This window comes from Aedes albopictus, chromosome 3 (assembly GCF_035046485.1).
Source record: "Aedes albopictus strain Foshan chromosome 3, AalbF5, whole genome shotgun sequence".
In the NCBI taxonomy this organism is placed as follows: domain Eukaryota; kingdom Metazoa; phylum Arthropoda; class Insecta; order Diptera; family Culicidae; genus Aedes; species Aedes albopictus.
This window is the reverse complement of record NC_085138.1, coordinates 305,569,193-305,593,122: the sequence shown is the minus strand read 5'-3', so window position 1 is coordinate 305,593,122 and position 23,930 is coordinate 305,569,193. Positions and strand designations below refer to the sequence as shown.

The following is a 23,930-nucleotide window of genomic DNA, read 5'->3' as shown; positions in this document are numbered from 1 at the left end:
AATTCATGGAGGAATTCCTGGAGGAATTCCCGAAGGAATTCCTGGAGGAATTCCCGAAGGAATTCCTGGAGGAATCCCCGAAGGAATTCCTGGATGAATTCCTGAAGGAATTCCTGGATGAATTCCTGAAGGAATTCCTGGAGGAATCCCCGAAGGAATTCCTGGAGGAATCCCCGAAGGAATTCCTGGAGGAATCCCCGAAGGAATTCCTGGAGGAATCCCCGAAAGAATTCCTGAAGGAATCCTGGAATCTGGGAGGAATCCTGGAGGAATTGCTGGAAGAATTCCAGGAGGAATCCCCGAAGGAATTCCTGGAGGAATCTCCGAAGGAATTCCTGGAGGAATCTCCGAAGGAATTCCTGGAGGAATCCCTGAAGGAATTCCTGGATGAATTCCTGAAGGAATTCCTGGAGGAATCCCCGAAGGAATTCCTGGAGGAATCCCCGAAGGAATTCCTGGAGGAATCCCCGAAGGAATTCCTGGAGGAATCCCCGAAAGAATTCCTGAAGGAATCCTGGAATCTGGGAGGAATCCTGGAGGAATTGCTGGAAGAATTCCAGGAGGAATCCCCGAAGGAATTCCTGGAGGAATCTCCGAAGGAATTCCTGGAGGAATCTCCGAAGGAATTCCTGGAGGAATCCCTGAAGGAATTCCTGGAGGAATCCCCGAAAGAAATCCTGGAGGAATCCCCGAAGGAATTCCTGGAGGAATCCCCGAAGGAATTCCTGGAGGAATCTCCGAAGGAATTCCTGGAGGAATCCCCTAAGGAATTCCTGGAGGAATCCCCGAAGGAATTCATGGAGGAATTCCTGGAGGAATTCCCGAAGGAATTGCTGGAGGAATTCCCGAAGGAATTCCTGGAGGAATCCCCGAAGGAATTCCTGGAGGAATTCCTGAAGGAATTCCTGGATGAATTCCTGAAGGAATTCCTGGATGAATTCCTGAAGGAATTCCTGGAGGAATCCCCGAAGGAATTCCTGGAGGAATTCTGAAGGAATTCCTGGAGGAATCCCCGAAGGAATTCCTGGAGGAATCCGCGAAGGAATTCCTGGAGGAATCCCCGAAGGAATTCCTGAAGGAATCCCCGAAGGAATTCCTGGAGGAATCCCCGAAGGAATTCCTGGAGGAATCTCCGAAGGAATTCCTGGAGGAATCTCCGAAGGAATTCCTGGAGGAATCTCCGAAGGAATTCCTGGAGGAATCCCTGAAGGAATTCCTGGAGGAATCAACGAAGGAAATCCTGGAGGAATCCCCGAAGGAATTCCTGGAGGAATCTCCGAAGGAATTCCTGGAGGAATCTCCGAAGGAATTCTTGGAGGAATCCCCGAAGGAATTCCTGGAGGAATCCCCGAAGGAATTCCTGAAGGAATCCCCTAAGGAATTCCTGGAGGAAGCCCCGAAGGAATTCCTGGAGGAATCCCCGAAGGAATTCCTGGAGGAATCCCCGAAGGAATTCCTGGAGGAATCCCCGAAGGAATTCCTGGAGGAATCCCCGAAGGAATTCCTGGAGGAATCCCCGAAGGAATTCCTAAAGGAATCCCCGAAGGAATTCCTGGAGGAATCCCCGAAGGGATTCCTGGAGGAATCCCCGAAGGAATTCCTGGAGGAATCCCCGAAGGAATTCCTGGAGGAATCCCCGAAGGAATTCCTGGAGGAATCCCCGAAGGAATTCCTGGAGGAATCCCCGAAGGAATTCCTGGAGGAATCCCCGAAGGAATTCCTGGAGGAATCCCCGAAAGAATTCCTGGAGGAATCCCCGAAGGAATTCCTGGAAGAATCCCCGAAGGAATTCCTGGAGGAATCCCCGAAGGAATTCCTGGAGGAATCCCCGAAGGAATTCCTGGAGGAATTCCCGAAGAAATTCCTGGAGGCATTCCCGAAGGAATTCCTGGAGGATTTCCTGGAGGAATTCTGAAGGAATTCTTGGAGGAGTCCCCGAAGGAATTCCTGGAGGAATCCCCGAAGGAATTCCTGGAGGAATCCCCGAAGGAATTCCTGGAGGAATCCCCGAAGGAATTCCTGGAGGAATCCCCGAAGGAATTTCTGGAGGAATCCCCGAAGGAATTTCTGGAGGAATCCCCGAAGGAATTCCTGGAGGAATCCTCGAAGGAATTCCTGGTGGAATCCCTGAAGGAATTCCTGGAGGAATCCCCGAAAGAATTCCTGAAGGAATCCTGGAATCTGGGAGAAATCCTGGAGGAATTGCTGGAAGAATTCCAGGAGGAATTCCTGAACGAACTCCCGGAGGAATCCCTGGAGGAATCCCCGAAGGAATTCCTGAAGGAATCCCCGAAGGAATCCCCGAAAGAATTCCTGAAGGAATTCTGGAATCTGGGAGGAATCCTGGAGGAATTGCTGGAAGAATTCCAGGAGGAATTCCTGAACGAATTCCCGGAGGAATCCCTGAAGGGATTCTTGAAGGAACCCCCGAAGGAATTCCTGGAGGAATCCCTGAAGGAATTCCTGGAGGAATCCCCGAAGGAATTCCTGGAGGAATCCCCGAAGGAATTCCTGGAGGAATCCGCGAAGGAATTCCTGGAGAAATCCCCGAAGGAATTCCTGGAGGAATCCCCGAAGGAATTACTGGAGGAATCCCCGAAGGAATTCCTGGAGGAATCCCCGAAGGAATTCCTGGAGGAATCCCCGAAGGAATTCCTGGAGGAATCCCCGAAGGAATTCCTGGAGGAATCCCCGAAGGAATTCCTGGAGGAATCCCCGAAGGAATTCCTGGAGGAATCCCCGAAGGAATTCCTGGAGGAATCCCCGAAGGAATTTCTGGAGGAATCCCTGAAGGAATTTCTGGAGGAATCCCCGAAGGAATTCCTGGAGGAATCCTCGAAGGAATTCCTGGTGGAATCCCTGAAGGAATTCCTGGAGGAATCCCCGAAAGAATTCCTGAAGGAATCCTGGAATCTGGGAGAAATCCTGGAGGAATTGCTGGAAGAATTCCAGGAGGAATTCCTGAACGAACTCCCGGAGGAATCCCTGGAGGAATCCCCGAAGGAATTCCTGAAGGAATCCCCGAAGGAATCCCCGAAAGAATTCCTGAAGGAATTCTGGAATCTGGGAGGAATCCTGGAGGAATTGCTGGAAGAATTCCAGGAGGAATTCCTGAACGAATTCCCGGAGGAATCCCTGAAGGGATTCTTGAAGGAACCCCCGAAGGAATTCCTGGAGGAATCCCTGAAGGAATTCCTGGAGGAATCCCCGAAGGAATTCCTGGAGGAATCCCCGAAGGAATTCCTGGAGGAATCCGCGAAGGAATTCCTGGAGAAATCCCCGAAGGAATTCCTGGAGGAATCCCCGAAGGAATTACTGGAGGAATCCCCGAAGGAATTCCTGGAGGAATCCCCGAAGGAATTCCTGGAGGAATCCCCGAAGGAATTCCTGGAGGAATCCCCGAAGGAATTCCTGGAGGAATCCCCGAAGGAATTCCTGGAGGAATCCCCGAAGGAATTCCTGGAGGAATCCCCGAAAGAATTCCTGAAGGAATCCTGGAATCTGGGAGGAATCCTGGAGGAATTGCTGGAAGAATTCCAGGAGGAATCCCCGAAGGAATTCCTGGAGGAATCCCCGAAGGAATTCCTGGAGGAATCCCCGAAGGAATCCCCGAAAGAATTCCTGAAGGAATCCTGGAATCTGGGAGGAATTGCTGGAGGAATTCCAGGAGGAATTCCTGAACGAATTCCCGGAGGAATCCCTGAAGGGATTCCTGAAGGAACCCCCGAAGGAATTTCTGCATGAATCCCCGAAGGAATTCCTGGAGAAATTCCCCGAAGGAATTCCTGGAGGATTCCCCGAAGGAATTCCTGGAGGAGTCACGAAGGAATTTCTGGAGGAATCCCCGAAGGAATTCCTGGAGGAATCTCCGAAGGAATTCCTGGAGAAACCCACATGGGAACTTCTACGGGAATCCCCGAAAGGAATTCTTGGAGATAACCCTGAAGGAATTTCAGTAGGAATCCCCGAGGAATTCCCCGGAGGAATTCTTGGAAGAATGCCCGGAGGAATCTCAGGAGAAATTATTGGAAGAATGCCCGGAGGAATTCTTGGAAGAATTTTCAGAGGAATTCCTGGAGGAATCTATGGATGAATTTCTGGAGGAATTCCCGGAGGAATCCCTGAAGAAATCCCTGGAGAAATTCTTGGAAGAATCCCTGGAGGAATTCCTGGTGGAATCCCTTGAGGAATTCCTGAAGCAATCTCTGGAGGAGTTCGTGGAGGAATTCCAGAAAGAATCTCCGGAGGCATTCCTGGAAGAATGCCCGGAGGAATTCCAGGATGAATTTTTGGAGGAATTCTTGGAAGAATCTCTGGAGGAATCCTCTCAAGAATTCGTGGTGAAATCGAATTTCAGGAGGAATTTCCTGAGGTTTTTTTTGGGGAATCACAGATAGAAATCTTGGAAAAATCGCAAACTGAAATACTGGTTTTGAAATCCTAGAAGAAAAATAAGGACGAAATTTCAGAAAGAACTTTTAGGCGAATTCCAAAACTGCTGGAAATATTTGAAGGAATTGCTAGGAATTCACAACAGCTTCCGGAAAAAAAAAATCAGGAAGAATTCCAGAAAGAAACTCCTGAGGAACTCTTGGAGGTTTGCCAGAAAGAGCTCCCGGAGGAATTCCCGTACTAGGGCTGAAAGTCTCTCTAATAAAGACAAATCAATCAATCAATCAATTCCCGTACTAATCACTAATCAACACCACTTCATTTTGAAAATGGTTGCTCGCGACACTCAATTTGTATGATTTGTAACAAGTTCCGGCGTCTCATCCAGTGGTCCATTCTAGCAACAGCTAACCGCAGTGTTCCGGTGATGTGGTTCCATAGAAATGTAGGCATTAGAATCCGGCCTCGATTCCAGCAGGAACTTTATCTAAATTCACACAATACCAGTCCCAGCAGCCGCTCTATGTTGTTTACATCTCGCACCTCGCACAGAACCCGAACAGCACGAGAAACGTCACTTTTCCTGGCGGAATAATAGGGCAGTGCACGAAATTATCTCTTTCTCTTTCCCTCTCATAGGAATTTTGTAAACAACAAGGCCAAGAAACGTCAAAATCCCATACAAAATCAAAACAATGCAGTGCCCTATTGGTCAGGGTATTTTTCCCAAAAGAAAAATTGACAGCTGGCTTGATCGACACAATCATCACCACCCTTGTCACCATCATCATTGATCATCAAGTTCGTCGATTTTTCCGTTTCAGCTGAGTACCGCTCAAGAAATTTCGACAGAAAATCGTTTCTTGACCGTTTCTTGGCCTATCTTTTTACACAGTACTTACGATGTGAGTATCACCCCTTATAGAGTATGAGAGTTGATTATTAATCATTTTCAGTATCCCTTCGGGGGTGCAGGAATGAATTGTACTGTTGTTAGGATTTAACTCGAATTTCATCTTTGGATATTCTGGTTAAATCTTTTACACGCGTGTATATTTATTCTAACAAGCAATTCTTCGGAAGTGTTTGTAAGAATCTAATCATCCTTTTCCTACTCCCCCTTCCCTTTTCCAATCCCTTCTCCCCTCGGGTAAATGATGATCGGCAATGACGTGCGAGGCACAAATCTCCCATTTTGCTGGAGAACGTGCTGCCTGAGCCAATGTTCTGATACCTGATACCTGATACCTGATACACACACACACACACACACACACACACACACACACACACACACACACACACACACACACACACACACACACACACACACACACACACACACACACACACACACACACACACACACACACACACACACACACACACACACACACACACACACACACACACACACACACACACACACACACACACACACACACACACACACACACACACACACACACACACACACACACACACACACACACACACACACACACACACACACACACACACACACACACACACACACACACACACACACACACACACACACACACACACACACACACACACACACACACACACACACACACACACACACACACACACACACACACACACACACACACAGTGTGAGAGGGCTGTCCACGATGCAGTTCGGCTTCCGCAAGGGAAAATCGACGGTTGACGCAATTCGGACCGTCGTTGAGATGGCGGAAAGGGCATCCTTACAAAAGCGGAGAGGAGATCGCTACTGCGCCGTGGTAACGATAGACGTTAAAAACGCGTTTAACAGCGCCAGTTGGGAAGCTATCGCCGTAGCCCTGCATAATATGCGGGTCCCCGACTATCTGTGTAGGATTCTAAAGAACTATTTCCAGAATAGAGTCCTTGTGTACGAAACCAACGTAGGGCAGAGGTCGTTTAGAGTGACAGCAGGTGTTCCACAGGGGTCAATACTTGGCCCAACGCTCTGCACGCTAAGGTCAGTTTACCTTTTTTTCAAAAAGTGCACATTCGCAAATATGCGTAAATGATACTCAAATATAGGTAAAAAATACTCAAATATGGGTAATGTGTACCTGATTGTAACCCAAATATGGGTAAATATTACCCATAAATGCGAATGTGCACTTTTGCAAAATATGAGTTTTATTTACCCATATTTGCGTGAAGTTTACGCAAATTTGAGTAAAATTTACCCATATTTTAGAAAAATAGGTAAACTGACCTTAGCGTGTGGAACGCAATGTACAATGGTGTGTTAACACTGAAGCTTCCGGCAGGTGTCATTATCGTAGGGTTCGCAGACGACGTTGTCTTAGCGGTATCTGGCGAATCAATCGATGAAGTCGAAGTGCTGGTATCGGAGGCAATCGACACAGTCGAAAGATGGATGAATGGAGTGAAGCTGCAGATAGCCCATCACAAGACAGAAGTGCTCGTAGTCAGTAACCGCAAAGCAGTGCAAAGGTTGGAGATCACGATCGGAGAGGAGATAATTTCATCGCAGCGCGCTTTGAAGCACCTGGGCGTGATGGTCGATGACCGCTTAAACTTTAACGCGCACGTTGACTACGCCTGCGAAAAGGCGGCGAAGGCGGTTAACACAGTAGCGAGGATTATGCCAAACGCGGGCGGTCCAAGAAGCAGTAGGAGGCGCCTCTTGGCAAATGTTGCAACCTCAATACTTAGGTATGGAGTGCCAGCCTGGGCTCCGGCGCTAAAAACGAAGAGAAACCGTGGAAAGCTGGGCAGTGTGTTCCGGCTCATGGCTATGAGAGTCGCGAGTGCCTACAGAACAATCTCGTCGGAGGCTGTATGCGTTATCGCTGGGATGATGCCCATCTGTATCACCCTAGAGGAAGACGTCGAGTGCTATCGGCGGAGTAACGCAAGGAATACGAGAGCAGCTGCTAGAATTGACTCGCTGGCGAAGTGACAACAAGAGTGGGACAATGCGGCGAACGGAAGGTGGACCCATCGACTGATCCCAAATGTGTCGGCGTGGGTGAACAGGAAGCATGGGGAGGTGAACTTCCATCTGACGCAGTTTCTGTCCGGGCATGGCTGTTTCCGGAAGTACCTGTTTCGATTCGGTCACGCGTCTTCCCCTCTGTGTCCGGAGTGTGTGAACGTGGAGGAAACACCGGCGCACGTCGTCTTCGAATGCCCTAGGTTCTCGGAGATGCGCAGGGATATGCGCGGCCTGACGGTCGACAACATTGCCGAGGAGATGTGTCGCCACGAAGACACGTGGAACGCTGTCGACAGAGCAGTAACGGGGATGCTGTGCGCGCTGCAAAGGAAGTGGCGCGAAGACCAGAGAGCGCAGGACCGCGATCCGGGTAGGCATGATCCACCGCCGGGGACATGACTGAGTCGTCCGTAACGTGGCACCGGTTTTGGTCGTCAGAGCGCCGGTGAACCGGAAGTCTTCCACCAACCGGAATCGCCGGGCCGACTTTGGCACCATACTGGTCGGAATGAAAACATCGGTGTCGAGAGAACTTCCACCGTCGGGGACTTTCTCTGTCGGAGTAGGCTAGGTCCGTCCACCGCCGGGGACTAGACCGAGTAATCCGCGAAAAAGCACCGGAGCTTGGTCGTCGGGGCGCCTGTGAACCGGAAGCCAGTCTCCAACCGGAATCGCAGGACCGACCTTGGCACCAGCCTGGGAAGTATCGGGAACGGAAGAAGTTTCAGTGTCGGGGAACTCTTCGTCGGATAGGGTAGATCCACCGTCGGGGACTATCCGGGTCGTGTGCGAAAAGCTGGACGAAAAAGTGGAGTGGCACCGAAAGAGCACTGTTCGGAGCAAGTTAGCAGCATCTAGAATAACAAATTTGGTGTATGTTTGTACCAACTGTGTCGCTGAATGGCGATAGGTTAGGTACGAACACAAAAATGATTAGAATAACAAATTAAAATGCGAAGAAATGTGCATGAGCACAGAAGAAGGAGAGCGCATGAGCGCATTGCCCCCCCTGAAGCAGTCGCGTCAGTGGTACCAGGGGGATCGAGGCAAGTAGCAGAGTTTTTCCAATCGGTTTTCTCTGCTGAGAGTGGTAGGGAGGAAAAAAAAAAAAAAAAAAAAAAAACACACACACACACACACACACACACACACACACATTGGCGTAGCTAGCTTTTTCTTTTTTCTTACTCACTCTCCTAAACAAACGCGAGAAAGAGCGGGATGCAAGAGGGGGCCTGTGCCTAAAAAGGGTAAAAACTGTTTTGACCAAATTTGGAGCATTTTCCCATAGTTTTCATATATTTTTTTTTTGCATTTATTTATTTATTTATTTATTTATCAGAAATCATGGCTTTTACAATTTTGTTAGGTTTGGCAGAGATTTGTAACACTTTCAGCTGCGAATGAATCAGTAAGTCCCTATGGAGAAATTATGGTTGAACAGTAAATTTGAACAATGGAAGGGAAAAATTATTCAGCAAAAACCTTCGAATAACTTAACTAAGCTTAACCTAATCTATACTAAAATATCACAGCTTTTATGGAAAAATGTTCACGATTAGTGGATTTGTGGACATCTCACAAGATGTTTTGAACCTGTTTGTTGCCTTTTGAACAAATTCAATGATAGTTTCTGTTTCAGCAATTTGGTGAAGTTCATCTGTTGGAAACCAGGGATGCAAATCGAAGATCATCTTTAATAGCTTGTTCTGCTTAACCTGGAGGCGTCTTAGATGGGACAGAGCACAACTTTGCCACACTGGGCAGCCGTAGGTGAGGACTGGCCTGAACACACACTTGTAAAGAAGTAGTTTGTTCGCCAATTGGAGGGATGATCTGCGATTGATCAACGAATACATTGACCGTGTCAAACCGTTGACTTTGTTGATGCTACTATTGATGTGCTTGTCGAACAATAGTTTATCATCCATGGTTAACCCCAAGTAGCAAGCTTCATTTTTCCATGGAATCCTGATTCCATTTACGCTGAGTTCAGTTGCTGGTAGGTGTCTTGGAGCTCTCTTTCGCGTGAAGAAGATTGCCTGGGTCTTTGCAGCATTCGTCTTAATACGCCACTTCTGCTGGAATTCCTCTAGTTTGTTCTGCGCATGTTGAAGTTTGCAGCTGATGATTCTCGGATCGACGTCAGAAACCAGGAACGCCGTATCATCCGCGAAAAATGCGTAAGTAACTCCGTCAACCATAAGGACGTCACTGGTGAAAACGTTGTAGAGCGTAGGGCTTAAAACTGATCCCTGGGGGACGCCGCATGGAATGTCGAACTTTTCTGACCTACACTCGTTGACTGACACTTGAAATGTTCGCTCGAGAAGGAATGATTGTATCAACTTCACTATGTACAGCGGACAGTTGCTTCTATGTAGTTTGTAGATTATTGCTTCCTGCCAAACAGAATCATAAGCTTTTTCCACATCTAGCATAATCATTCCAGTCGATTTTTTGGTAACAAATCCTTCCTTCACTATTTTCCTTATTCGAGTTAGTTGATGATTAGTAGAGTGGCCAGCTTTAAATCCAAATTGTTCATTCGGAATCACTGCATTGGTATCCAAATGCCGATTCAACCGATTGAGGATGATCCGTTCAAGCACTTTGCTAAGGCTGCTAAGCAGGCTGATGGGGCGGTAGTTGGTAGGCAGCGTAACATCTTTTTTGGGCTTAGGAATGGCCACTACTATTGCATGTTTCCACATAGAGGGAAAATACATCAGTCTAATGCATCCATTGAAAATTTTAATTAGGTAGACCAGACCCTTTCGGGGTAGGTGTTTAAGCAACGCATTACGGATTCCATCCTGACCCGGTGATTTCTTGCTTTTAAGGCGCTTGATGATTTCCTTGATCTCTGTAGGTTTTGCTAGGGTGGAAGGGTCAAGGTTCATCTCGTTGGAATCAGCAAGTACCTCCATCGTGTGATTCACTTCCTCGACTGTTCTTTGGTCACTCCGAAGAATGTTGTTATGAGCACGAGCAAAGTTGGTCGCCAGTGTGTTGGCCTTTTCCTTATTAGAGACCATGAGACGATCTCCATCTCGCAGAGGGGGTTGGTACTTAATTGTAGATCGAAGGTGTCTGCTAATTTTCCAAAAAATGTTGCTTCCTTGGGTTAAATCTCGAATCGTATGTTCGAAATTCTTGTACCTATGGGCTGCGCACTGCTCACGAGTCCTCAGGGTAAGTGTATCAACTACCGTCTTCATGAGAGGATCTCTCGTCCTGTAGAATTGTCTTCTTCGAACGTTCCTTAAACGAATCAACAGCTTGGTTTGGAGAGGGAGGTCGTGTTTCTTCTTAGTGATATTAACAACAGGAACCGATTCTGCTTCGGCTGCATTCAAAGCTGTAACGAATGCATGGATGCTGTCGTCAATTTTTTCGGTGGAGTCCAGGTTATTCAGTAATTCTGTTGTTAGATCAAGCCTTCTTTTAACGGAATTGGCAAAGCGGCTCCAGTCAGCGCGATTGTAGTTTTTATAGCTACGCACATGGATTTCAATTGGGCTATCAGCGTTGACAGTAAACACAACAGGGTAATGGTCTGAACAAAGTTCTTGACATGTTTTGGGTACAGTCATGTTAACGCGGTTGTTCGATAGCACCAAGTCTAATACTGAGCAGTGTTTTCCGCCCGGGGATATGCGAGTGTAACTGTCGGGGTGGTGTACGAAGAAATTTGAGCTTTCACTTTCTTGAAAAAGAACTTCTCCTGCTTTATTTTTCCTCGAACAAAGCCACTGACTATGTTTAGAGTTGAAATCACCAACAACGAAAAAAGGTTCCGTAAAATTGGTGATCTTCCTGAGGTCTCTTTTAAAGTTGTTGAGGATCGTACGATTCGATGACCCAGGGAAGTAAGCTGCAATGATGTGCACAGGAGTGCGCACTAAGTTGAGAGTAACTTGAATTGCCTCAATAGTAGTAGTGTTTAAGCCATCTGCTTGTTTGAATGAAATTCCTTCCCGAACGAAAATGGCAACTCCGCCTCCTCGGTTTGGAACTTGAGTAGAGCGATCCAACCGAACACAAGAGTAGTTTGGGTGGAATATGGAATTATTTGGCTGTAACCATGTTTCTGTGACTACAGCAACATCGATTTTGTGATTGTCGATGAAGTCGAAAAATTCACCTTCTTTATTGCGGATGGAACGACTGTTCCAGTTCATGATGCGCATGCTGTTCAAACTATCCATTGAAAACGTATTTGAACATCAGCTCAGACAGAGCGAGAAATTGCGATGCCTTCGTCTTACACGTAGCCAGACGTGTGAAAAGATCGTTGGCTAAACTCAAAAACTCCGAAAGGGAGAAAAGATCCGAACTGTTATTTGCACAGCTCTGGTTACCGGAAGCGGACCCCGCTAGATCAACAACAGCAGCAACACGTTTAACAGCCCCAACAGCAGCAGCAGCACCACCTACAGCAGCATCAGTAGCAGAGTTCTCCTTGACTACATCCGCGAACCTCCTATTGCGGCTAGTGTATGTGGCTCCGAATGGTTTCGAAGCACCGGTAGATGTTGCAGTACGACGTCGCATTTTTTTCTCTTCATTCATCTGAATGAAGTTCTTCCTAGAAGGGCAACCCTTAAAATTTGCAGTATGGTTTTGACTGCAATTAGCGCAACGAATTTCCAAACGTGAGGCTTGGCGGTCATCTCCGATTAGTGAAGGTAGGGGGCATTCATTGGAAAGGTGAAGTTCCCCGCATTTTACACATTTCGGTTCCATATTGCAGTGCCGCATGCCATGGCCGAATTGTTGACAACGGAAACACTGAACTGCGTCAACTTGCTTTTTGGAGTAGTAGCGCCAGGTTACGGTCACGTTGAAAAGAGCGTGTGTCTTTTGGAGATCACGTAGCTTGATTGCTCCTTTGGGGAAGAGAAGAAGATACCAGGCGAGATCCCCATCCGAAGTCGAGCGTACTAGTTTCACTTCAGAAGGTGAAATACCGTTATCATGCAGCTCACTTTTCAACTCTCCTAAGTCAAAGACAGGAAGGCCGGTTAGAACAATTTTGATAGGCATCTCGTCACTCGTTCCGTGAGTGTAGAATTTTGCGTTCCTTAATTTGAGAGCACCAATCGCTTTGTCGAAATCAACTTTTTCCTTCACTTGCAGGCGGATTCCGGACTTGATTACCTTCTGTGTAAACGACTTCACACTGACCGCTGGAGAGGTATCAGGTATCAGGTATCAGAAGGCCGGCTCCAGAGGCACGTTATCCTCCATTTGGGACATTTGTGCCATCGCCAAAATAACAGCCTATTTCATCATCTACCTGAGGGAAAAGGAAGGAAAAAGGATTTGGATGGGGATAGGGACAGGTAGGGAAATAGGAAAAATACCCTGAAAGAGGGTACTAACGCACAAGCGTACCACAATGGGTTCAAACAGCGCCCTGAAAAGGGCACTGTAATAACGCATAAAGCGAAAGAGAGCCTATAGCTCTTTACCACAGCGGGTTAAGAACAACAGAATATCCTGAAGATTCAGGTTTCTGAAGTCAGTTTCACTTAATAAGTGTTTACCGAATACTCGGAAACGCAGTTGCGCGAAAACTGGACAGTTACATATCAAATGATACGAAGTTCCATAATCGGATTCACAGCTATCACAGGCAAATGAATCAGCTTGCTGAATATTCGCCATGTGATAGCTGAGTCGGCAGTGGCCAGTCAATGCTTTGACCAGCATGCTGCAATTCTGCTTAGACAGATTAGTTAGATACTTCGCCACCCGTAGAGATGGCTCAGCACTATACAATTTGGTTTGACGACATGACTCCAAACTATTCCAATATTGTCTGTGTTGAGTGACAGCCCAGGTGTGAATCTGAAGCTTAATCCAACACTTCGATATCGGAATAGCTGGCTCAGGGCCAATGAAGTCATGTGATGCTCCAGAGCGAGCTAACTCATCAGCCAATTCATTTCCAGCGATGGAAGAATGACCAGGTACCCATAGAAGGTGAACAGCGTTTGCTGAATTCAGCTCCTCGATTTGAGTTCGACAAGCGATAACTATCTTCGACCTGGAGTTGGCCGAAGCAAGTGCTTTAATAGCAGCCTGGCTATCTGAACAGAAGTATATTACTTTGCCCATTACGTGCTGCTGAAGTGCTGATTGCACTCCGCACATAAGAGCAAAGATTTCGGCCTGAAAAACGGTGCAGTGTCTACCAAGTGAATAAGACTGATACAGTCTTAGCTCACGAGAATAAACACCAGCACCTGCTCGACCTTCGAGAAGGGAGCCATCAGTGTAACATACGATGCCGTCTGAAATACTTCTTTCCAGATAACCAGATGTCCACTCTTCCCGGGAAGGGAATTTCGTGGAAAATGTCCTATATGGAAAATTACAAGCAATTGTAAGATCACTTGGAGCAAGGACAATTTTGTCCCAATTCACCAAAAGTGGAAACAACGAGGTGTGTGTTGAACTGCGGTTCACAGGAGTTTCCTCTAGTAGACCGAGTACCCGTAACCGGTAAGTGCAAGAAAGGGCTTCTTGTTTGAGATGAATGTGTAGTGGGGCAACGTCAAAGAGAACTTCTAGCGCTGCCGTAGGAGTTGAAGAGAACGCTCCAGACATCGCCATTAAGCACATCCTTTGGAGATGGCCTAATTTTGATTGGACCGTTCTCACTTCACCCTTTTGCCACCACACAAGACATCCATAAGCCAATATCGGCCGAACCACAGTTGTGTAAATCCATTTGATATACTTGGGTTTTAGACCCCAAGTTGTACCAAAAGTACGCCGGCATTGCCCGAAGGCCATACAAGCTTTCTTGATTCTGAACTCAATGTGAGGTGTCCAGGAAAGCTTGGAATCAAGAATGACTCCAACGTACTTTACCTGTTCAGTCACATCGATTTCAGAATCAAAGAGACGCAAAGGTCGAACGCCATTACGGTTTCGCCTTTCCGTGAAAAGAACAATAGATGTTTTACTCGGATTAACCGAAAGGCCATATTGGCGACACCAACCCTCAACTACCTGAAGGGCGTTTTGCATCAGGTCGAAAAGGGTGCTGATGCACATACCAACTAACAATGTTAGGTAGTCGTCGGCAAAACCATAAGTAGGAAAACCGCTATTATTGAGTTGCCTCAATAGCGTATCTGCTACGAGATTCCACAAAAGCGGTGATAAGACTCCCCCTTGGGGGCATCCACAAACACTCAATTTCCTAATCCGTCTAGCAATGTCGAGAAGAGATATCGGTTTTTGAGCATTTGGTGAATCCAATTGGAAATCATTGGAGATATACCATGACTCCGTGCGGCTTCCAATATGGCATCGAAAGGCACGTTGTCAAAGGCACCCTCGATATCTAAGAAAACACCCAAACAAGATTGCTTTTGAGCGAATGCTTTCTCGATATCGTAAACAACCTTGTGTAAAAGAGTCACAGTGGACTTACCAGATTGGTAGGCATGTTGGTTCACATGAAGAGGCACGTTGGCCAGATGAACATCACGGATATGATGATCCACAATGCGTTCTAAGCATTTCAGAAGAAAAGAGGTCAAACTGATAGGTCTGAAACTCTTTGCTTCTTCATACGACGCACGACCCACTTTCGGAATAAACTTTACAGTAATATCCCTCCAGGATTTGGGAATATACCCTGTAGCAAAACTGCAAACAAGTAGTTTTTTCAAAACATGTTTGAAATAATCAAATCCCTTCTGAAGCAAAATAGGATAAATCCCATCTGCCCCAGGAGATTTGAAAGGAGCAAAGCTATTAAGAGCCCACTCAATCGATTCTATAGTTACAATACTCCGAGCCGAAGCTAAAGAATCATAACTACAAGAAAAGACATCAGGATCATCCGAAGATGTAATATCCACACATCCAGGGAAGTGTGTGCTGAATAAGCATTCCAGAACTTCCTCATCAGAGGAAGTCAGATCGCCATTTGGCAAACGAAGTTCGTTCACCCGGAAATCCTTAGATTTCGCAAGGATTTTGTTTAACCGACTGACTTCACTCAAGCTGGAAACATTTGTACAAAGGTTTTTCCAGCCGGATCGTTCAGCAGACCGGAGAGCTTTCCTGTAGGCCTTGCGAGCCGACCTGAAAGCCTCCGAACCAGCCGAACGTCGTCTGTTCCAGCTCTTTCTACATTGTTTCCTGAGTTTCGCCAGATCAGAGTTCCACCAAGGGGTTCCTCTTGTGATCTTCACAGACCGTAGAGGGCATGCTTCTTCAAAAGCTTCCATGATGAAGGTCGTTGTAGTATCAACGGCATCATCTAAATCACTTGGAGTGTCAATGGATGGTGAATATCCATGAAATTTGGCTGCAACCAAATCAGTATAAAGATCCCAGTTTGTTGACCGAGGATTCCTGAAACGCAATGTTTGCGAAGTAACATTTAAATGTTCAAAAAAGATATAGCGATGGTCAGATAAAGATTCTTCATCTGACACATGCCAATTGGTCAGCTCGTGACTAATTCTGCTAGAGCAAAGCGTTATATCTAACACTTCCTCTCTAGCAGATACCATGAAGGTTGGGCGGTTGCCTTTGTTAAGTAATGCAAGATCTGTACTACTTAAGTACTCCATCAAACTGGAGCCTCTCAAGTTAATGTCTGAGCTGCCCCAGATGATATGGTGAGCATTAGCATCACTGCCAACAATTAGCGGAAGGCCTTTTGAAGTGCAGTATGCGATGACTTGTTTGAAAGCATCCGTAGGGGATGGTTCATCATGTGGTAAATACACAGAACAATAGACGTATTTCCTGTTGAGGTTTCCAACAGATACATCAATTGTGATAGCACATACATCTCTGGTGGTTAGTTCAGAGATGAGTGTAGCAACTATTGCGTTGTTGACAAGCACACAGGCTCGAGGCATGACACGCGAGTTTGCCATTTCATGTTTACTGAAAGTGGCAAACACCGGGTTCACAAGGTTTCCTAGATAGAAATTTCCCTTACGAAAGTAAGGTTCTTGTACCAAGGCCACTTGGACTGTACCATTTTGCATAAGTCTGCAAAGATTGATCGTTGCTGTTCTTTTATGCTGAAGATTGATCTGAGCTATCCTAACCGTAGCCACTACCCAAACTAGGTAAGATTAAACTCTTCGCAACAGCAGCACAACAAAGAACAGCAACAATAAAACCAAATCGGTATCGATTGGAAAACGCCAAAGGCGAGGATACACAGAATACACTGTGTAAATCGCATAATGCGAAACCATATAGGTGAAAATTTAAACTAATTAACAACATCTTCATAATCCCGCCCTTATTTAGCCTCAAGTGAGACTAAAGAAGGGCAGCTGATTGTCTCGGAGAAACACAAGGTCCACTGCACCATTGCTCCGGTTAGCGCAGTAAGGGCTACATACTGTGGAGGGCGCCCTGGTACTCCACAGGCTCCGTTAGCGGTTAGGTTTTTATTAGACCCCCCTAGCCATTCATTCCTAGGCACGGTAAGCATAAAGCCGCATCACACCATGAATTAGGGGTCACCTGTTGGTGGATTCTTACCACCGGAACAGGCGGTCCGTAGTGTTATTCTTAGCCAATTGAGACAATCGCTACCGACACTACACAGCTATCTAGGCTGATCGAGAAAAGAAGTTAATATTGATGATCAACTTCATACGGACTCGAACAGCCGAACGAGTGTAGAATTTTGCGTTCCTTAATTTGAGAGCACCAATCGCTTTGTCGAAATCAACTTTTTCCTTCACTTGCAGGCGGATTCCGGACTTGATTACCTTCTGTGTAAACGACTTCACACTGACCGCTGGAGAGGACATCAGATTGTTGATTTGCGTTACAGACCAGTTGTACACAAATATCGGTGGGCACCGAATCAATGTCGTTTTCGTTTTTGATTCAGTTCCAACCTGGGTTGGAACTGGATGAGATCACAGTTTCAACCCCAACCCGACTTCGGTTTCGCTTGTACTAAAGTTTGTTTGAGTTTGTTTGACGTTTGTTTGTTTACACATTTTCCGCCAATCCAGTTCCAACCCAGGTTCAAAAACGAATTCGACATTAGCATTAGTGCCTGGCCGAGCTTGTTCACTTTGTTGGTGGTGGTTTGCGTCGTCGTTCATAAGGGCGTCGAAGATGTTTTCAGTTGATACACTCGGATGCACTTCGTAGCGGTTGTTTACATCGCCTTCGGATTGCGATTGGGGCGGAATCATTTGGCCACCGTGTTGATCGGCACCCGAAGCATGAGAATGCTCACCGTTATCATTTAGCGAAGTGCTTCGCTGACGTTCCTGGTGATGTTAATAGTTGTTTATCAACCATAGCATTTATCTCAGTATGCGATGAGGTTATGCGAATTTTGTTTTTATCGTAATTCCTCCGGATTACTATGGAGGACGGTCCATTCGAACCACTTTTCGAACTCGCGGCATCTGGAGCACTTCCCGACGTGTGCTTACCCAGGTTTGCGGATTTACCGATTTACTTTTCGCAAAAAAAAATATCAAAAGTAACCGTCGTATAGCAAATATGCTGTAGTCGGTTTGACGTTTCGATATGAACTGTAGTTTTCATAAGGTGGCGCTAGAACAAATTGTTTTATCGCTTTACATTTTTTGTTTCATATTTCTCATCAAAGTAGTCAAAGAATCACTATTAAAGCTTGCAAAAAATGCACATTGTCATGTGGAGTATGTTGCTACGTCATTCCGTTCAAAAGATATTGATGATGTTCTAGAAAAAGTAGGCACTTTTCAACTATTTTTTTTCTTGAGTTATAGAAATATAAGACCTTTTTAATTTTTTGATATGGTTCATAACAATATTTCTTCTTTTTAATGCCCGAAAAAGACATTTTTTATGTTTGCCTCAACCCGTAATATCGCCTTTTGAATTAATTGCATTTTTTTGAACAAAAACGCTAATAACTATTGAACCATAATATATAACGATCGTCTCCCCGCACGAAACGACGCGTTTTCAAATGCTTTGTAATAGGGTAAAAGCTGTTTACTTTTCCATTGAATGCTTCCAGTGAAAGATGTCAAGTCTTACCTCCTGAACCATTTGTTTTGGGCTCCCAGAAGCTACGTTCAAAGTTTGAGCAAAATCGATTGAAGTTTGTATGGGGCCAAATGTATGCAGAAATCTTAAGTTTTCGGATGTTGTCGCTAGGTGGCGCTGTAAGCTTTCAATAATAAAAAGGCTTTGGTATTATTGTAGGTGACTATATGACAAAGCACTCTGTTGAAAGCCGAAAAGTGATCAGACGTCTGCGTAAAAGGTTATACCCTAGGGCCTTAGGTAAAGTGAGGCAAAACATTATTGTTTTTCCAGTACATGTAAAAGAATAATATCAATAATGAAATCTCAATACTTCACCTCATTTTGCATAAGGTATAACTTTTTTCAAATACGTCGCATCACTTTGCGGCCTTGAACAAAGTTATTTGGCATATAGTCACCTGCAATAATACAAAAGCGTTTTATTATTGAACTTACAGTGCCACCTAGCGATAAAATTCGAAAACTTAAGATTTCTGCATACATTTGGTCAATTTTTCCTATACAAACTTCAAGCTTGTTGAGCGCCCCCTTAGGCTTAAGGGGTTATAAATGTTTTATTTTATTTTATTTTATTTTATTTTATTTATTTAATTAATTCATCTACCTTAAGTCTTCATGAATATATGAAAATAAGGAAAATTTTGAACTTTAGTAAAAGTACAGGGGATGGCCAAAATGTTTGGGATAGGCAACTTTTTATCTCCCACAAAAAAAAATCAACATGCTGTAATTTTTCATAGAGTGCATCAAAAAATCTCAAATTTTGACTGTTTGTCAACCTATTATATGTGCATCATTGGTACAAATTTGGGCTTGATTGATTATTTTTTCGCGAAGTTAGAACCGCTCAGGTAAAACACTATTATTTAGACAACTAATTTTTGAACTGTCATATCTCGGATACCATTGAACCGAATTGAATATTTTTTTTTAACGTTTATCAACAATATATTGATACTCAATACGACGTTATAAAATGTAATATTTTCTCACAGCGAATTAACTTATACCGGGTTGAAATTTTTACCCATATAGAGGAAAATAAGTCAAATTTACAATACCACACAAAAATTACTAAATGTGTTCTTCCTTCAATTTAAATACACTCTAAATAATGTTCACGTCCGATTTACGTGAAATATCACGTAGCTCATCCTTATTCTGAAAACCTCAAAAGTTACGTGACATTGGTAACCTTCACTCGATAACCATGTCGTATGCACCACCCTGTTTGGTCAAATCCACCGTATCTTCACGTAAATCGTTTTAATGCGTTTGTGTTAGTGTACTTTCGGCTTGGAAGTCTCCGCGAAACGAAAGTTACGTAAATTTCCGGTATGAAAAAAAAATCAATATGGCGCCGAGAAGTAAGTTGGTGCAAAAACTCCTGACTAATAGAAAGTTGCTGGAAGTATTGAAAGGTAATTTGGTTCATCAAGGCAATAAGCAGTAATGACTTTTTCATTTTTCAATAATTTCAGAAGCTGGAATAAATGTTTTGTACCCTGATGGTAACAATTCAGCGAGTGTTAAGAAGCTGGACTACGAAGATTTTGAGGCACAATCCTTGGGTTTGTTTGAAATCATCCAATCTTGGAGGATCAGTAATAAAATATACTGTTGTAATACAGTTAAAAATCTAGATTTATTAATTCAAATTAAAAGACTGATGAAGATTTTTTTAAATTGTTGCATATTTGTACCAGCTTGTAGCGTATTTGAGGAGACAAGTTTTTAAATCCCTATGCAATGATATTTTTACGGTAGGGTAAAATCTATGCTTTTTTCATTGCATTTTGTGAGGATTTTAAAACTTTTGCCTCTTTAAATACGTTGCAAGCTGGTGCGGGTGCTCTATTTTGATTCAAAAATTATGTATAAATAACGTGAAATTTACGTAGAACTAACTATAGTTTCACGTAAAATTTACCTAAGATTCCAGTAGCTCTCACCCACATTTCACGTAAACGATGCGTAAAATTCATGTCGAATTTTCCTGAATCATCACGTCGATTGCCAAATCTCAAATATGCTCAGCTACCTGAAATTCCGGCAAAGGCTACGTGAAAAATATGTTGGACGAAAATTACCCATCTTTTCACGTGAATCAGACGTGAAAATTCTTCAGAGTGTAGGCTCTAATATATCTCATTAGAGATAACTTGAGAACAGAAGTGGAAAATCTTTGGATATCAAGACTAAAATTTATTGACATTGATGTAAAAATACTACATTTTTTCGATAAAAATCCAAAAAGTGTCAATCCATGATAAGTTTTTCCAACGTTTAAAAAGTACCTATGTTTTAATAGTTTGTGAAGCATTTACATATTGTTAGTTTACGCGTTCAAAATTTCATTTAATTCGGTTTACTGGTTTCCGAGATATGACAGCTCAAAAATGAGTTGTCTAAAAAATAGTGTTTTGCCCGAACGGTTCTAAATTTGCGAAACATTGATCAATCGAGCCCAAATTTGTACCAATGATGCACATATAATAGGTTGACAATCAGTCAAAATTTGAGATTTATTGATGTACTGTATGAAAAGTTATAGCATGTTAAACTTTTTTGTGAGAGAAAAAAATGTTGCCAATCCCAAACATTTTGGCCACCCCCTGTATGTAACCATATCCGTCTATGTGTGTCTTGCCTGTTGCCTTCGGTCTCTAATCGCGTATCTTTAATCCGATAATATCGCAAGTTAGAAAACTCGAAAAATAGAAAATTGTCAGTAAAAAAGAAAATCGCGTTAAGTACTGTTCCTTTGAATTCCACTAAGAATTTGCATCCTTTGACAGATACGTTTCGACATCAACTGTAAGGTCATCTTCAGTGTCTTGTACTTGACTCGCTGATAAATCAAAACAAAATGCCGTTCATTGGATCACTAATCAATAATAAATCAATTACTTTTTCCACAAGCATCTAATCGTTTTGCGGTCTTCGAAGAAAAGTTTCATAAATCATTTTTCTGCAAGAAGCGTTGATCGATTTGAATTAAAAGGTGACAAGGGGCGACTTCTGGGATTTTTTATCTGAAAGTGCCACTTTTCCCATAGTAAATCCTATGCAAACTTTGAACGGCTTGCGCTAAATTGTAGTTTCACCGATTGTGCTGAAATTTTGTACAGTTCATATGGGACCTAAATGGAATCTAAAAAGTCGACTGGAGCGAGGAGTTATTTTTCCCATACAAGCGTGTCCCAAACTACTGTACATTGTTGAAGCTAGTTGTACCTTAAAGTGTCCATGGCCTGCCATGGCCCCACGGATATTCTGTTCCGAAATCAGCTTCGAAGTTAACTCGTTTTATGATCCCAGGCTGCTCAGATACTATATGTTGAAGCAATTTTAGGATGATTAATACCAATATTGCTACTAACCTCCCGAAAATCCCGTACATTGTTTGTATAAAAACATGGACCCGGTAAAGGCATCCACGGTGATCGGACCGGTTCAACCGAATATTATTCCGATAGATATTGCTGACTGCAGTTCCAAATTGGACTGACACAATAGTGTGCACAAACCTTCAAAGTGTGATTGCAGCACAGGACCACGTCGAATCGTATTGAGGTCTTCGGTGCACTTATTCCTTGTAAATAGAGGAGGGAATAAGTGCACCGAAGGCGTCGAGACGGTCCGAGGCAAATTTGCACTTTTATCACACTTTTCAGGCGTATCAGAAAAAGTATGATAGTTCAATTTGCGATGTAGTCTGCAATAATTAGCTACTTTTAGTTGAATGAGCTAAAAATTTCTAAGATCGGTCGGAATTTCACGAAGATATGATCATTTCAGTTTTGTGGGTACCCGGGTACATTGCTGGCATTCTACGGGTGTTTTTTTTTTGTAAGCCACACAACGTTTGATTTAAGGACAAACGTCTTGAAATCCCGCTTGAACAGTGCATCAGAACTTCATACGCACAAATCTCAAGAAGCTTCAAACAACAGTGTATTTTATTATTCTGTTCTTGCTCACTTGTAATAAGCTTAAAATATGAAGATCAGGTGCGCTGGTTTTATTTACGAAGAGATTTGTGCGGCCATTTTGGGATTCTAACAAGTCTGTCCTTAATTTCTAAGCACGTGGTTGAAAAATGCGAATGCGAACAATAGGCATTTTTGACATTATTGTTGACGTGGCATCAGTCAGTGTGTGCAACCGATAGTTGTACATCAATGTCATACAGAAAATAATAGTACGTTCAATTGGCCTTGTTCTGTTTTCCGCTCAAGTGATATAATTTTTCAATTCGTGAACAAATTTGGAAGTGTTTCAACGGGAAATAAACTTAAAATCAAATATTTCTTTCCATATTTTATCTAAGCCATCGAAATTTGGTATGTAGGCATTCACATATAATAATATTAAATCAAAACAAGCTAAATTCAACGATCCACAGTGAAAACTCGAAACCTTGAAAATGGACTCCATCTTCGAGCGCTACCAAAAGGGAACATCGTTCACGAATTGGTCCGAGCGGTTGGGTTACTTTTTCAATGCAGTCAAAATAACTGATGCCGAGATGAAGAAAGCATATCTCATAACGCTGCTGGATGCTGCAATGTTCAGTGAGTTGAAGCTGTTGGTCTCTAATCGAGACTTGGAGCTGGTTCCGTACGATGAAATAGTTCAACGACTTCGAGATCGTTACGATCGCAAAGAATGCGACTTCATCCTGCGGTATAAATTTAACAACCGCGTACAACAGTCAAAGGAAACAGTGCAGGATTTCATCCATGCCGTTAAACTGCAGTCCGAAGTTTGCGGTTTCGGAAACTTTAAGGAGACGGCGATCGTCGATCGTGTCGTATTTGGGATTCGGGATAAGGTTCTGCAACGGCGACTCCTCTGTGAAGATGATCTCACGCTCAAATCGATGGAAAAGATCATAGCCACGTGGGAACTGACGGTAATGGACCAAAGCGAAAAACGACCCGTCAAAGAGAGACTTGGAGTAGTGCCGCGCAGCTCTGCTGTAGGAACATATTATGAGGACATCGGCGGAGAAAACAATCTTCATAGTCGCGCAAATAAATATTCAGGTTCGATCTGTGGGTTTTGTGGCAAGCGGGGGCACGTCACGCGACGGTGCTTCGAGCTAAAAGCTGCACAGGAGAAAGACATGATGGATGTAGACGCTGGTTCGAGGGCGCCCGTCAAGATGACCACAGACAATGACGACGATGATTACAATTGGAAACGATCAAAGATAATTTACTGAGATCATTTTTTTTTATTATGACCGACTATTGTTAAATTAGTGATAGATGTTGTACATTTTTGTTCTTTTTAATTTGCGCTGTATGTTCTGTGAATTCGATTGGGTAAATAAACGTTTTTGTATCTGATGATTCTAAATATTTGAAGTTAATTATAGGGTAGGACGAGGCAAGATTTTTTTATTAACCTGTATTTTAACACTGAGCTAATTCTATACTTAAGGGGCAAGATGGCCACCCGGGGCAAGACGAGCACCCCT

General features: G+C 44.0%; 3 protein-coding genes across 3 annotated transcripts in view; 2 read left to right on the top strand and 1 right to left on the bottom strand.

Annotated features, from left to right (window-relative positions):
* Positions 1–23,930, bottom strand: part of LOC134284091 (uncharacterized) — a 225,861-nt gene that overhangs the window by 125,611 nt on the left and 76,320 nt on the right. The window lies entirely within an intron of this gene.
* LOC109413065 (protein rotatin homolog) overlaps positions 1–23,930 on the top strand; it is a 59,856-nt gene that overhangs the window by 14,917 nt on the left and 21,009 nt on the right. The gene's annotated exons all lie outside the window — the stretch shown is intronic.
* Positions 22,566–23,802, top strand: LOC109418495 (uncharacterized). The gene is made up of 2 exons (XM_019692698.3): positions 22,566–22,788; positions 22,851–23,802. Exon 2 carries the CDS (start codon positions 22,872–22,874, stop codon positions 23,670–23,672), a length of 801 nt encoding a protein of 266 aa, XP_019548243.3. The 5' UTR covers positions 22,566–22,788; positions 22,851–22,871; the 3' UTR covers positions 23,673–23,802.